Source organism: Nomascus leucogenys, chromosome 19 (assembly GCF_006542625.1).
Source record: "Nomascus leucogenys isolate Asia chromosome 19, Asia_NLE_v1, whole genome shotgun sequence".
In the NCBI taxonomy this organism is placed as follows: Eukaryota; Metazoa; Chordata; class Mammalia; order Primates; family Hylobatidae; genus Nomascus; species Nomascus leucogenys.
In genome coordinates, this window is record NC_044399.1 from 33,192,057 (window position 1) to 33,207,149 (window position 15,093).

Genomic DNA, 15,093 nt, shown 5'->3' on the forward strand with positions numbered 1-15,093 from the left:
CTGATGGCCCATAGCGAATAGAAGTACTGTGTCCCCTCTCTTGCTCACCTAAACTGCTTTTGGAAACGCCGGAAGTAAATAAAAGGGACAGGGGACTCAGCCCACCTTCTCCTCCCCAAGAAAGCTTGAGAGAGAAGGGACTGGCCAGAGCATCGAAGCGAGGGAGGGAGGGGGCCGCTGGAGCACGAGGTGTGGGCGCGGGCCTGGGACTGGGTCAGCGCTGGAGAAGTCTGCGGAGCCAACAGGTAGGCCAACGAAGGTGGGACGCGGAGGGGCGGGGGACGGCAGGGTGGAGCCGAGCTAGTGCTCTGCGGGCTGCAGTAGAGGCGGCAGTGGCGCCGCCAAGCAAGGCGTGAGCAGGGACCGTCGCTGGAGCGTCCTACGGTGGGGTCTCACTGGCCGGAGGGGCGCGGACCTGCCTGCAGTTCCCGCGCACGCCTGCAGGAGGGGCCTCAACCCGGAGCCGGGGCCACGAGGCGGCCCGGCAGGGGGCGCCGGGGAGCCCAGACCTTCTGACCGAGCCGCGTCTAGGCGCGCTGGGGTGAGGGGTCGTGCGGCAGAAGCAGAGGATCCGGGCGCTCCTGGCATGGGGCGGCTGTTGGTTTCCGAGGTCACCTTGGCTGAAGGGAGCCCCAGTCTCGCCGCCCCGCCTCCCCACCCAGCCCCGAGAGCCTATCCATCCTTAGGTGCGCCCGGGCTTGGAGACCCAGGAGTCCTCCACCCTCCAAGTGTCCCCGCTCCCCCGGGTGCCTCCTCCGAGCCGGTCCCTGGTCAATGTATTTGTCTCTATCGTGGCGCGAAGACTACTTGGGGTGGGACGAAGCAGGTGGCGCGGGAAAGAGAGAGTGAGCGCGCCCCGCGCCCGGCCCCGGCCGCGCGCTGCGGGATCCCGCGGTGAAGCTGGAGGGCGCGAGAAGGCGCAGTGCCCCCTCCCCTCCCCCGCCCCCGCCCCGCCCCGCCGCCCCGGGCGGCCCTTTGTACGTTCCGGCCACACGCGCGCGCCCGTGCCGCGCGCGCGCCCGCCCGCAGTGACACACCCGCGCCAGCGCGCGCGCGCGCGCACACACACTCACACACACACACACACACACTCGCTCTCGCACACTCGGTGACACGCCCGCGCGCGCGCGCACCCACACGCCCGACCGCCAGCGCCCTCCCAGCTGGTCCACCCCGGCGGGGCCCGCGCCCCCGGCCCGCCCGCCTGGCACCGCGCCCCGGGGCTGGGGCCGAGCGAGGAGCCCGCAAGGCGGCGAGAGGGCGAGCGCCAGGCAGGCCGGCCCGGGGCCCCCGCCCCCCGCGCCCCCGCCCGATGGGGAACGCTCCGTCCCAAGGCATGTCCCTGTCTCTCTCCTCCCTAATGTGCCTCCATGCTTAAGTGGAAGGTATTTCTGTTTTCTTTGTGTGTTTTCCCCCTCGGCCGGGGGCGGGGGCGGCGGCCGGGCCGGGGAGGCGGTGGCCGGCGGGGCGAGGGATGCTGGGGCGCAGGTGTGTGGGGGGCAGGGGACCGCTGTGCGCCGATCTTGGGAGAAGGACCCGGGCAAGAGGAGTGCTGGGACCAGAGAAGGGGGCAGGGTGGCGAGGCAGGAGACTGGGTGGGGAGGGCCTCATGACGCCCCGGGGTGGGGGCCAGAGGGGTTCAACTGTAAAGGGGCTTGTGTGGAGGGGGAGGGGTGAGGAGAAGAAGAAGGGGGATGGATGGTGAGGAGGGTGGGGGGAGGAGGGCGTCCATCCAAGGTGGGGGAAGAGGAGGATGCAGGGGAGGGGAAGGGGATGGAGAAGTGAGGGGTGCATCAAAGGCCTCCCTCCCCCAGCTCCCAGAAGGGGGTGCGCGGGCTAGGATGGTGGTGGTGGGCCCTTTGCGCCAGCTTCCAGGGAGGGAAGGGGATGAGTGCGTTCTGGGGTTGGCCGCGTTGCCAGGATACAAGCCTGTATTCCACACACCCCCCCTCCCCGCACCTCGAGGCCCTAGCCCTGGAGACCTCTGAGCCTCAGAAGCAGTTGCAGAAACTGGGGAGCAGCTCCCCGCTCTACCAGCGGGTAGGGAGGGCCACGAGAGGGAGGGGTTTAGGGAGGGGCTGTTTGATCTTAACCCCTCCCCCTGCAGAGGCCAGAGGGCAGGGGAGGGCGCCCCCAGCTGGGGAGGGCATCTAGGGTGAGTGAGAAGATAGGGAAGGCAGGCGGCTGAGGGGTGGAGGGTGGGGCTGGGAAGGGGACGCACCGTGGCCCCCCCTCCCCTCCCACGCACCCCCCTGCTACGTCAGAAGCTCCCGGGCCAGCTCCGAGTCCTGTCGGTGGGGGCAGCAGGATGCTGGTGGAAGCAGAGGGGACAGGCCGGGTGCCTCCGCAGCTCGGCTGTCAGGGCCCGGCGGGGCGTGTGCGGCTGCTGGTGCGCGCCCCCCAGCCCCACGCCTCCCCATGCAGCCCTGGCAGTGCCTCCGGCGCTTTGCCCTGGCCTGGTGGGAGAGGACGGCGGAGGGCAGAGCCCGCTCTCCCAGGGAGGAGGCTGGACCGAGGGACCCTGGGGGCCGAGGGGAGCCAGGTGAGTAGGCGCGGGGAATTATGCAAGGAAGGGGATCTTCCCAGCCCCTCTCCTCAAATGTTGTGGGACAAGGAGGTCCTGCAGCACCCCAACTTTAAGGAAAGTGGGCTCCCCGAGCTGGGGGTGGGGGTTTCTGGCAGCAGCCTTTCCAAAGGAGATGGAGGAGCTGCTGTCTGTTTTGGGGAAGGGAGAAACAGGTGAGGCTTGGGAATGAGGGAAGCTGACCAGACTTCCAGGTTTGTGGGCCTGAATGTTCCTTTGGGTGGGGTTTGAGCACTTTTGGGGGGTCGTCAGGATACCTGCTTCCCGATCCTTGGTATCTTGGTCTGGGTGACCTTGAGCCAACTGCTTTGCTGTCTAATTCTGTGCCTCAGTTTCTCTTATTCCCATCCCTTTCCCTCTTGTTGGTCTTTAAAAATTGATGATGCATTTGATGGAGATTGTGAGGCTGTCGCCACTGGTGGCAGCTGTGATGGTGGTGGTTTCTGGTGTGGTTGTATGTGGGGAGCAGCTATGTTGAATTTGAGGGGTTTTGCTGGTTCTGGTTGGTGATGGGCCACTCCATACAGGTGTCAGGGACATGGGAAGGAACATTCACACAGGAAGGAGTGCTCCAGGCAAGCTGAGAGTTGCTGGGGACAGAGACTTAGCTGGTGGCCTGGGGTAGAAGCAAGGGATGGGGTGAGGGCTCTGGGCGTAAGGGGAGGGGTTCCAAGAATAAGATCCACCACCCCCCCCACCCCACTATCCCCACCCAGACTGCCTGGCACCCAGGCACCATTGGCAGCAAGTGCAAAGGCTTTGCCCTGGCTTCCTGCCACCCTGCCTTGGGGACAAGAGGGTCTTTGTCCAGTCCCCCCACAACAATTCCTTCTTCTTCTGCCCTTTCCACGATGGCTGGTTCTCTGTGATGACCCTCAAGGCTGGGATGGAGGCACAAATCCCCCTTCTGGCTCCCACTGTCTGTGCCCTGGAGCTCTATCTGGAAAAGGCAACTGTGGTCCTCGGGGAGTGCTGAGTGGAGGGGGATGCTCCACTAGGGGAAGGGTCGCTAGAATGAACCCCTCAAAGGGCTACCCCCACCCCAGGCTTTCCCCTGCCCCTCTACTTGCCTCCTTGCCTAATGCAGAGGGTCTGGGGTCTGCGTGGCCTCATCCCCGCTGGGTTCCAGGCATCTTAAAGATGTGCAGGATACTGGGTTGGGCACTGGGATGCAGGGCCTCTCTGATGCGCTCTCGCTGTCTCCCTCTCTCTCTCTCTCCTCCTCTCTCTCCCTCTTCCCTCTCTCTCGCCAGGGACCCACCCTGGAAAAAGGGTTTAATTAGAACCATTGATTCCTTCTTTGGTTGTGGGCATCGACAGTGTGGTCAGAGCTAGAGGGTGGGGGTGGCATGGCTGCCATCTGCCTATGCCAACCTTGGAATTCTCTGCCAAAACCCCAGCCCTGGAAGTGCTTAGGAGGGAGGCGGCTGGGCTCTTTGAAGTACCCAGTTTGTTGAGCCCCCACCCCCACCCCAGGTTAGGTTTTGGGGAAAGAGGGGAGACAGTGTTGAGGATTTGAACTGAGGGAGCTGAGTTTGGGGCTCAAGAAAGAACAGTTCATGGCGTCTGTCATCCTGGGTAGCAGGCCTGGGGCACATGAAGAGGCAGCTGTGGTGGGGGGTGCTCTTGCAAAGGGGCCTGTGGGTGCTGGGCAGGCAGGGAGTTCAGGGGAAGGATCCAGGGCTTGCCATAAAAGCTGCTCTTTCGAGGAATCCCAAGCATTTATCTCCTCCAAACCCTGGCAAGGAAATCTGTTTTCTTTCTTCATTTATGTCCTTGAGGCACAGAGAGGGACAGAGACTGCCTCAGAGGCCCAGCAGACCTTAGTCTAGCTTTAAGCCTGGTTTCCTGACCTAGGGACCCCTGCTTGGACACAAGCTGCTGAGGGTGAGGCTCCTGGTAGCCGAGGCTCTGGACTCTAGGATTTGTGGGGGGTGGGGGACAGGTTGTGCCCCCCAAGTCCTGGCTGCCTGCCGTGGGTGGGCTGGTGCAGGTGCAGGCTTCAATGAGGCACTCAGATGCTCTTTGAAGAATCCCTCATTGGCTTCCTAGGGCCCATTCGAGCAAAGATAATAAAAATCTGGCCGTCAGCGGGTTTGAGGGCTGTACTTGCTTCCCCTTCTTTCATTCCAAGCTCTGAGAAGCAGAGATGAAGGCTTCGGATTTGGCTGGGAAGCAGTGGCTGCCCCGAGGGAGGAAGGGAGGGAGGCAGTGAAGGAGGGAGGACTGAGTTCCTGACAGCCAGGGGAGTTTCTGGGGAGGTGGGCAGAGGGGCAGGGGCATGGTCCCCAATTCCTGCCAAGCAGCCTAGAACCTCGGGGTCAGGGTTCCTCTACCCCATATCTGGGCTCCAGAGCGCTCCCCTGGATGCCCTCAGTCTTCGCCCCTCCCCCATCTCTCCTCTGTGCCTTTCCGTATCCCCATTCCTCCCCTCCCGCTCCCAGTCTGTCAATTTCTCCTGCGCTGCCCTTCCTGCTGTCTCTCTCTCTAACCCTGTCCCCGGTCTCTTCTTCTGCCTCCCCCTTCCTCCCTCTGACCACCCCTCCCATTGTCTGCCTCCCCTTCCTTTCCCCAGCTCTGGCCCTGCTTTCGAGGACTGTCTGAAAGGTTGAGAAGCCAAGCTGGGGGCGGGGAAGTGGCCTCAGAAGGGATGGGCCTGGGTTAACTATTATGGTCTGTCAGGTGCCATAATTGTCAGAGTCCAGGAAGGGCTGCAGAGCACTTAGGGATGTGTGTGTGTGTGTGTGCGTGTGTGCGTGTGTGTGTGTGTGTGTGTGTGTGTGTGTGTGTGTGTATGTGTTGAGGGCGCCATCCCCCTCCCCACACCACAGCGGGCACCTTGCCCTGACATTGGGCTCTTCCTCCTCTGCCTCAAACACCCCAGGTTCCCTGCTCTTCTGCCCTGCCCCTCAGATTTCTCCTTGCCTACCTCCAGCCTCCCGCCCCTCCAACCGTCGGCCCCCCAGGTGCTATGCTGCCCTTGCACTGCCCCTCCTCACACCCACCAGACCATCTCCAGGTGCAGAGGCGGTAAGGGAGGCATCCAAGAAGCCCCTCAGCTCCATCTCCCACCCATGTCTCTGATGGGCCTGCCTGGAGCCCCATCCACACCCTGGGGCCCCTTTGCCATGTTATAAACCCCCCAGCAGAAAGACAAGACCCTGGTGGAAAAAGCACTGCACTAAGTCAAGAGAGCTCATTCTTATCCTTCCTCAGTGCCCAGATGTCTGCATGACCTTGAGCAAGTCCCATCCCAGCGCGGGCCTCTTTCCTCACCTGTGAAATGAGGGGGCGTGGGCTGGCTGATCTCCAAGGTCTCTTGTGACATTCCAGCGGTGTTGTGTCTCTCTTCTGGGTGATTTGCATATGCTTTGCATATATTAATGGTGCCTGCTTGAAGGGGGAGGGTGCCGCCCACACCCGGCCCAGAGTCCCACCCACCATTCCAACTCCCCTTGCCCATTGGCCCATGCTTTTGCTGCTCCGATTTCCCAGAGGGGTGAAAGCTGGGCCTGAGCATTCCCTGGGGAGGTGAGTCTGGCCCCTGTGTTCCAGCCATGCTGGGGGCAGGGTAGGGGGATGGCTGTAGTCGAGGGGACCCCTGCCATCCACACTCCTGCTCCAAAAGGTCAAAACAGAGAAGCCATGTGGTGGGTGATTTCACCAAAGTTGCCTGTGGCTAGGATGGGGTGTGCAGCACCCCACGGAGGCCTGATCCTGCAGCCGGCAGAGGGGCTTGAGGCTGTGCACCCTCCCAGGGCCTGCTAGCCCTCTGCCGGGAGCTTAGCCAGGTGTCAGAGCTCCTCCTCTGGCTTCACCTCCCAGGCTCAACCCATGGCAAGTCCTGCCCTTGTGCCCCTGCCTGCTTTTGCCCATTCCCCTGGGCTCTGGGGATGTGTGTGCTGAAACCTGGGCCTCAGAGATGGTCACTGAGAAGGACTAGGTCATTCATTGCCTCTCTGAGTCCTCTTAGCTACCACACAGAAGGTGGGGCCCAGGCCCCCTGCAGGGGTCATGGACATTATGAGGGAGGAGAACCTGCCACCCTAGTCCTGCCCCTACCTCCAGCAGCCCTGCCTGACCTTTTGGGGACCTCCCCCAGAGCCTCTTCCCATGCCTTGGTTGCTTTTACCTACATATCTACCCGCTCCTGGGGCAGGGCTGGGTAAAGGTTGATAGCCTGGAAAAAGATCATGTAGGCCACTGAGTCATGAGAAGAGTATCTGAAGACAGGAACAAAAATGCCACCAAGGAGGACTGGGCCAGAGGAAATGCAGCAAGAGAGATCAAGGTTAGACTTAGTCTTAAGGAAGGACGGTCCCAGGGGACAGATTCATTTCTGATCCTGGAATTACTGTGAAGATTAAATGAAACAACAGATGAAAACATCCCACACAGTGCTGGACATATAGTAAACAATCAACTTATTGTTGGGATAATAAACAATCAATTACGAGGGGATAGGGGACAGACATCTCTGAACCCAGAGAAGATAATAATCCTTAGAGAAGTCTAAGCCTGAGACTTAGTTAGGATTTTGCAGAGGATGAGGACTTGGAGGGGCGATTCCTAGAAGAGCTGTTTCCCCCATACCCAGGCTGCTGTTCCCTCATCCCACCCTTCGGGCCCCACGCATGCACTGGGCTTGGGCCCAGCCACCCAGGGACACCCTGCCCTCATCCTGTCGGCTGGGGGTGGGCAAACATAAGGGTGTGGAGGCTGGAAACCTGCTTTTCTCCCCCTGCCTCCATCTCTGCATAGGACAGCTTGAGAGGAAGCAGGCCCACGCTGTAGTAGGAGGAATCGAGGTTAGATAGGAAGATAAACCTCCCAGCATGTGGCCACTTCAGGATGGGAGGCTCCGGTGGTATTTTTGCATCTTTCACCGCAATGACAGTGGTCTGTGAGCACCCGTAGACTAGTGTTGGACCTAGCGGCAGGGGACTGGTCAGCATGACCTTTCAGATGACCTTTGGGCATCCTGAGGAGTTTGGCTGGTGTGGTTGCCAGAGTGCAGGGGCCCCTGCTGGGGAGGGATCCAGTGCTGCGGGAGAGGGAGAAGAGGAGGAGACAGAGAAGCTGTTCCTCTGCTCCTTAGGGCAAAGAAGTAAATTGTAAAGAACAAGCATTGGGCTGGAGTCAGCTTGCCTGTCTCTCCTACTGCTGTGTGACCTTGGCAATTTAGTTGCCCCCTCTGGTCTTCAGTGTCCTTGGTATAAGAAAAGAGGGGGGACTAGAGGACCTTCAAGCTCCCTTCCAGAGCTCCGAGGCTCTCTCTACCTCCTCTCCCTTGAGATAATATTGCTTTGCCACATGGAGGGTGGGAAGACTGTTTCCCAGCTTAAGCTAAGAAAAAAAAATGGAGATTTGGCCCAAGAGAATATTGGAATACATACACACGCACACACACATACACACACACACACTCATGCCTTACAGACATTCCCCCTCCTGTTCTGAAGGCACACCTTGCCTACATCTGCCCTCCCAGCCCAGGGGATGGAGAAGGGAGTGGCCAGAGGATTCAGCTGTCCTCTGAATTCTAAACTCACTGTTTTCCTCCCACCCCAGCAGAACTGGCTTTGCCACACTCCATTCCATCTGGGAACTATAATCCAGTTCGGGTTTTCTTCCACAAGGCACTTCAAGCTGGTGGCTCAGCTCCCCCACAACCTTATCCTGGCTCCCGGTAGCCCTGGCCACCTGCCTCGGTTGCCTGCATGTCCTGGTGTGGAGTAACCCAAGACTGGAAGGGAGTTGGGTTTTTCTCATGCCTGCCTTCCTCATCTCTGCAAACACACGCATTCCAGGGCACTGGCTTCTTTTCCATTCCAGCTGGCAGAGCATGCTGGAGACCCCAGACCCAGGGGCCCACAGAGGGGCCCCCAGACTCAGCTTATAGAGAGACCGCAGACCCAGAGACCCCACAGAAGGAGCCTAGCTGTTTCTGTTTGTGCAGAGCTGGGGAGATTGCAGGGGGGACATGTTCTGCAGTCTCCCCTCACCCCTAGGATGCATGATAATTGCATACGCAGCAGACATCACTCCAGGCACCAGCCTCTGCTTCTTATGGGAAGAATGAACCACCCCAGCTCGTTGGGAAGGCCTTCCATGGCTCTTTGAAGCCCTTGGGGTGGGCCTTGCTGTCTTCTCTCCTGGGCCGTCCCCTGCCTATTCCACCCCACCCAGTGACCAGGCTGGCCTGATGAGTCCCCCATTCTTGTCCCCAGCCCCCTTATCCATGGAAAGTTAGGGCTCTGTGGAGAGGCGAGGGCTGTGGGGACTGCCGCAGACTCTCACTTTGTCCACCCCAGAACTTCTGGGCTCTCCTCTACCTGGGCACTATGGGAACTTCTGGTTGGTAAACCGAGAAGGGGCTTGTGCGGGGCTTCCTGGAGCTTCCTCTCTCCTGGAAGTGGGAGGGGCAGGAAGGGGCTCTTAGAGAGGCAGAAGTCACCTAAAGATGAAGCTCAGGAAATCCTAGACCCACCTCTCTCCTTAACCTGACGGCTCATCTCTCTCTTGGTCCACTGGCAGCCTGAGGTTAGAACAGTCTGCCTCCCACTCTTAGGACGAGGCAGAGACCGAAGAGAAATCTTCTCTTCTACCTTATTGCCCATAGGAGATAATTTCTGCTGGAGCATCCAATAGAAAGAGGTTAGACTTTAGGCAGAACTTCCCAGAGGCCACCAAAAGGAAGATAACCAAAGACCGGGAGAGGGGTGGGAGTGGATAGGAGACAGTTTAGCTCCTGGGTCAAGAGCTCAGGGTCTGCAGTCAGACAGCTCTGGGCTGCAATCGCAGCCCTGACAGTCATTTGCTGTGTGGTTTGGGGCAAGTTGCTTCACCTCTCTGAAGCTCAATTTCCATCTCTGTAGATCAAGGGCATTAACAGTGGCTTCCTCACAGAGTGGGTAGTAGGATTATATGAGGTAATTTAGGCAGAGTTCCTGGCACATAGTAGACATTCAATAAATAGTCATATCTATCTTCCTCCTCTTCCTCTGTCTGACTGAATGATTGAATGGGGCCCACTCTCCACTGAGGAAAGGGCATACATAAGAAACCTCTTTAGATTTTTTGAAAACCTAGATCCTCACTTCAGCCTGTCTGGGGCTGGGCCCCTGGAGCTGCCACTTAGGGCTGGTCGTAAGAAGGAAGCTGGAGCTCCTAAGCCTTCCCTTCTGTGCCTCCCACCGCCTCATCCAGGAAGCCCTCTGGGGCTAGACGCATTAGTGAGCATTCTTAATATTTCCTCCCAGTCCGTGTCCCAACAGCTGTTTCTCCCTGGGATGTCGATGTTTTAGGTAATCGGTGGGAAAATTGGAACCACGAGATTGGCAGGGGGCTCTGAGAACACTTGTAGCCAGACGTGTTGTGGGTATGGATGGGTCTAAGCCAGCCAAGGGAGGGCTGTGCCTGAGTGGGTGCTGGCCACAGTGTCTCCAGGCAGGAAGGGTCTTACTGCTGCATGCCCCAGGGTACAAGGCTAATAGGTATTGCAGCGTGAGGGAGGTGGAGTAGGTTTAGAAAGGACTTCTCTGCAGGGTGGGGCATGGTGGACAGCTGCAGGGGACCCTGCCATGGCAGGTTGAGGGTTGGGGGTGTGGAGGCAGTAGCTAGGTGAAGGACTTCAGGCAGGTCTGTGCCCCTAGCACAGTGTGGAACCTATGAGTGCCTTTTGGGTGGGGAATGCCTGTCTCCTCTAACACAGACAGGGGAAGGGGGGCTTTCTCAGGGTTAGTGGGGAGTAGAGCACATGGGGGTCTCGTAGGCTGGGGAGATGGTTGTCACCAGGGCAATGATGGTAAGCCTCTCTGACCCTGAACCCATCAACCTTCCAGAATGGCATAACCTTGCATGAGGGAGGCAGGCGGGCTATCATTTGGGGTCTAGGTTGGGCACCTCAGTAAAGTGTCTGCCCCTGTTTCTGGGTGGAGAACCAGGCATGGCTTGTTGGCTGTCTATCCTGGGAACCCAGTTCTGGGGACCCCGTGTTTTCTGTGTTGTCCTGCTGTTTGTCCCCCTGTCTGTCTCCCACCAGTGTCTCTACCCCCTCAGTCCCTGCTCTTCCTATGACACCCAATCTCTATCCTGTCTGCCCTGGGGGGGCCCCAAAGGGAGAGCTCCTAAGGCTCTGCCTTGCTCTGTACCTGCTTCACCTCCCCCAACCCCATGGCCCATGGCCCTGCCCCTGACCTGGCCCACTTTGGGAGCCCCTGCCCGGCCCCCTCTTCTCTCCAGCTCCTCTGCAGCCGGGCCTTTCTGGGCATTCATTCACGACTTTCCTCCTTTCCTGTCCCTCACCCAGGGCTCCAGCGTGCGGCGGGAGGGAAGCCTCCAGGACTCTGTTCCCTCTGTTTAAAGTCTCCAGGTTAGTAAGCCAGAAGGAGGGAGGCCCCCCACGATTCCTCCTCCCACCAGCTCTCCGTAGTCAGATGCTCCTCCCCAGCCTGGAGGGCCAGAAACGGAGGGGGGCTATCCCTGGTGGGCCCAGCCTTTGCCAGGGGAGGGGGCAGCAGATACCTGACTCTGGGGAGGGCACTTTGGCTGGTAGAGAACATGTCTGTATGTGCACGTGTGTGCATGTAAGTGAGTGTGTGTGTACAAGCACGCGTGCATGTACGTGTGTGCGGGCTGCAAAGCCGCCATGTAAGCTAGGGCTGGGGTGAAGAGAAGAGGCGGGAATCCTCTGCTGAGGGGGCTTGTGGCCTGGGGAGAGGGGTCAGGAGCAAGGGGCACCTCTTATGGGGGGAAGCCCATGTTCCATCGATGCCCAGAGGGTGGGGGATGGGAGAAGATGGGACCGTTTTGCTTAGCTTACAGTCACATGTAAACTTGTGATCTCGTTTCATTTATTCAATTGTTTGCTTGTTCATCCATTCATCCATTTATTCAATAAAGACTTATTGAAGGCCAGGCACGGTGGCTCATGCCTGTAATCCCAGCACTTTGGGAGGCCAAGGCAGGCGGATCATGAGGTCAGGAGTTCGAGACCAGCCTGGCAAACATGGTGAAACCCCATCTCTACTAAAAATACAAAAAATTAGCAGAGGTTGCTGTGAGCCGAGATTGCGCCACTGCACTCCAGCCTGGGTAACAGAGCAAGATTCTGTCTCGGGGTCGGGGGGTGGGGAAAGACTTATTGAACACTTTCTCTGTGCCAGGCACTGGGCTAGGCTCAGAGTCTAACAGCAACCAAGGCAGATAGGTTCCTGGATGCTTTGCCTAAGTGTTGAGCAAGTGGAGGTTGAAGAGTTGGAAGATATCCTGGCTGTGGGGGCTGTCCTCTGTCTATCTGCCCCTGTTCCCCCTGCTGGAAGCTGTTTTGTAATTTTATGTCCCTGTAGAGTGTCCCCTCTTAATGTGACCCTGCCAAGCAAGCAGTTACTTGGCCTCCAAGTCCCTAGTGACCTTGATGACTAAGGGCAACATTATTAGGCTGCTCCTGAGGCTGTTTCAGAGGACATCAAAGAGCCCGGCTGGAGGAGGGTGTATGGGCAGAGCCCGGCTGGAGGAGGGTGTATGGGCGGGGGAAGCCACCCCCCAAAATCTGGGCCCAGGACCAGCAGCCTGGAGCATTGGACTTGAGAGTCAGCCTGCCCTGGGTTCAAACCCCCACTTCAGCCATTTCCTAGCTGTGTGAGCCTGGACGAGCCACTTTCCCTCTCTGAGCCTCAGTGTTTGTGCCTGTAAAGTGGTACAGGAACACCTCCCAGGCAGCATTGTTGAGAACAGTAAAGAAAAAGTAGTAATGGGCCCAGACTTGGCCCACAGCAGGGGCTGCCTAATTGCAGGTGCCCTTTGCGTCCCCACCTGCTGCCCAGGGTTGGGCAGGCTGTACCCTGGGTACTATCTGTATGCTGCCCTGCCTTCTTAGGAGAGGGGCTATTTTCAGGTTCCATGTCCTCCAGCCTTTCTGCAGCTCTCTGAACTGCTATTCAGCTACAATCTGGGTGGGCAGCTGGGGGAGGCAGCTCTCCTTGCCACCGTGGCTGCTGCCGCCTTGATGGCTTTTTAATAACTTTGCTCTGAGACAATCTGCAGAGCGCTCGTTTGTCTGCCTCTTAATTAAAATTACCGTTTTCCTAAAAGAGCAACGACACTGCTCCCCTCCCTCCCCCATCCTTGGCTGCTGCCGGGAGAAGCCGGGAGAACGCGGAGAGACTTGAGATTGGAGCCCTTTCCCTCCTTGCTCGCGTGAGTTACCCCCGCTTCCCTCCACAAACAGCAGAGGCTCCGCCTGCAGGGTGGTCTCAGGGGCAGTGAACCAGGCAGAGGGGGCCGGGGCAAGGGCCTCTGAGACCTGAATGTTGTTCTCTTTCACCCACCCTTTTCTGGAATACCCCCAGTGATGGGGAGCTCAGTACCTTACAAGACTTACTTTCTGCCTCTGTAAAAAGGTGAAGCAGCCCCTGTCCTGGCTTTACCAGCCAGAGTGGAATAAGATGTGGATGGGTTTTGGAAGAGTGCTATGCAGGATTATTGCAATGCCTAGTGAGGGTGTAGGGGGTGGGAGTCGGGAGGAGGCTACCATGGTAGTGGACACCGGGGTCAGCCCCTCACTGTTGACTCTGGTTTTGGTTAGAAGAGACCTGTGCTCCCTCTGTGGGCTTTCAGGGGATGGGGCTCATTTAGTCATTGCTGAGTTTTGAGAAAAAAAATCATCACTGGTAATAATGAAAACACTGATGGCCAGTATTTATTGGGTGCTTCCTGGGAGCCAGATGTTGGGTTGTGCATTGTACAAACGTTAGTTCATTTCATCCTCACAACTGTCCTGTGAGCTCACTGCTGCTGACTGTTTTGTGGGGGAAGAGACAGACAGACCTGAGGGGTTAAGTAGCATGCCTGAGGTCAGAGAGACAGTCCCAGTCTCTAGCAGGGCAGCCTCAGCCCTACACCCTCCCTTCTCCTCTGCCTTCACCTGAAGCTTTGTATGGGTCTTGCCCCATTCCCTCGTGCCCCTTTGCCTCACTCTCTGCACTCTGGCAGCAGGGCTCCTCTGTGGCCCAATGCCATGGAGAATTCACGCTGAGATTCATCACCTTCCTTCCCCACCCTGTTCCTCCTGAGGAGTCCGTGCTGCAGCCAGGTGGGGGCCCCAGCAGCTCCCCCTTGGGTCTGGCCTCTTCCCCTGTGGGCCTTTGCCTCTGCGGCTCGGCTCCTCTTCATCAGCTCCCATTCCTGCTCCTCCCTGAAATGCCCTTCCCCGACAACCGCCTCTGGGCTTGCCCCTGCGATCTCCTGGAGCACTGTCAAACCTCTGGTGGCTCCCAATGTAACCTTTTTTGAACAATCACCAGTTCTGGACATAACTAAGTCCACTAGCCTACTTTTGCTTGTGGGGGCAGCAAACTCAGTACCTTCAGGGGCAGCAAATGAGGGAAGCGATGCATGAGGATGATGGGGAATGGTGGGGGCTGTGGTGAGGAGAGGGGTGCCTTCCTACCTCTGCAGCCCTCCCTTCCTTACCTCACTTCCTGTGCTCCTTAGAGGTATTAAAATTCAAAGAAATAAAACCAAACACCACCAGCCCCCCCAACCCCCCCAACAAAAAAAGCCTGTGCCTCAGTGTAGCCACAGTGTGATCCTTGCTAAATCATCTCATTCATCTTAGCATCCCCATGTTGCCTAACACATTAAAGTAGCTGTGTATGGATTGTTTGTTGAATGACTACATGATCACACATGTGCCAGGCACTGTGCTAGATACTTTACACGTCTTATTTCTTCCCATCTTCACAAGGGAGGCACTATTTTTTCCATTTTGCCATTGGGGAAACTGAGGCCTGGAGGACCGAAATGATTTGTTCAAGGTCACACATATGGGAAGTGGCCAAGGTCAGATTTGAGCCTTGGCTTGCTGTGTCCTTCTGCCTGTTCTGTTTGGTCATGGGGGTGCATACATGGGACACATGGCACCTGCTTTCAGTACCTGTCCCAGGTAACAGGGAGCACTTGTGTGGCTGGTGACCACCTGGTTGAGGTGCACTGCTCACCTTGGGGAGGCAGGGTGGGGAAGTGAGGGCTGCAGAGGCAGGAAAGGTGCAGATGCCCCTCACCCCAGCACACCCCCCCTCCCTCAGCTTCCGGTCCCATCCCAGCAGCCTGGGGATGGTGGCGTGGTGACAGGTGCCGAGCTGCAGAGATGACGGCACTGCTGATTCCCCCATAATTACTGTCTGATGAGACACCAGAATTAGCCACTGCGCAAGCATGGGATGCAGACATGGGGCACTTGCAGGGAAGCAGCTGAGCGTGGGGGAGCCTCTCCTTCCAAGCCTGGGGCCCTCTGGCAGCAGGGCAGGGAGGAGGAAGTAGGTTAGCAAGGAGGAAGCACTGTGTGGTTAATATACCTCAGATATTATCATGTGGGCTTGTGGTTTTCCAGTTCTCAGAGTGACTGGCTGCCAGACAGGGGCATCCTGGGCCTCAGGCCACTAGCCAGAGAATTCCAGGGAGAGCAGGCTGCCCACTCAGACTCCTGGGCACACCCTTTTGTGTCT

At 58.2% G+C, this 15,093-nt stretch overlaps 1 protein-coding gene across 15 annotated transcripts in view; it reads left to right on the top strand.

Moving 5' to 3' along the window:
* The first annotated feature begins 1,097 nt into the window (after positions 1-1,097).
* SRCIN1 (SRC kinase signaling inhibitor 1) overlaps positions 1,098-15,093 on the top strand; it is a 76,112-nt gene continuing 62,116 nt past the window's right edge. For 6 of the 15 annotated variants that reach the window (XM_030800452.1, XM_030800447.1, XM_030800446.1 and 3 more), the window contains exons 1-2: positions 2,229-2,542; positions 10,896-10,958. In XM_030800452.1, the coding sequence (XP_030656312.1) occupies positions 2,419-2,542; positions 10,896-10,958 (187 nt within the window). In that variant the 5' untranslated portion in view covers positions 2,229-2,418. Of the gene's footprint in view, positions 1,386-2,228; positions 2,543-10,895; positions 10,959-15,093 lie in introns of those variants that run through there. The other 9 variants (XM_030800463.1, XM_030800460.1, XM_030800461.1 and 6 more) reach the window with 6 other exon arrangements.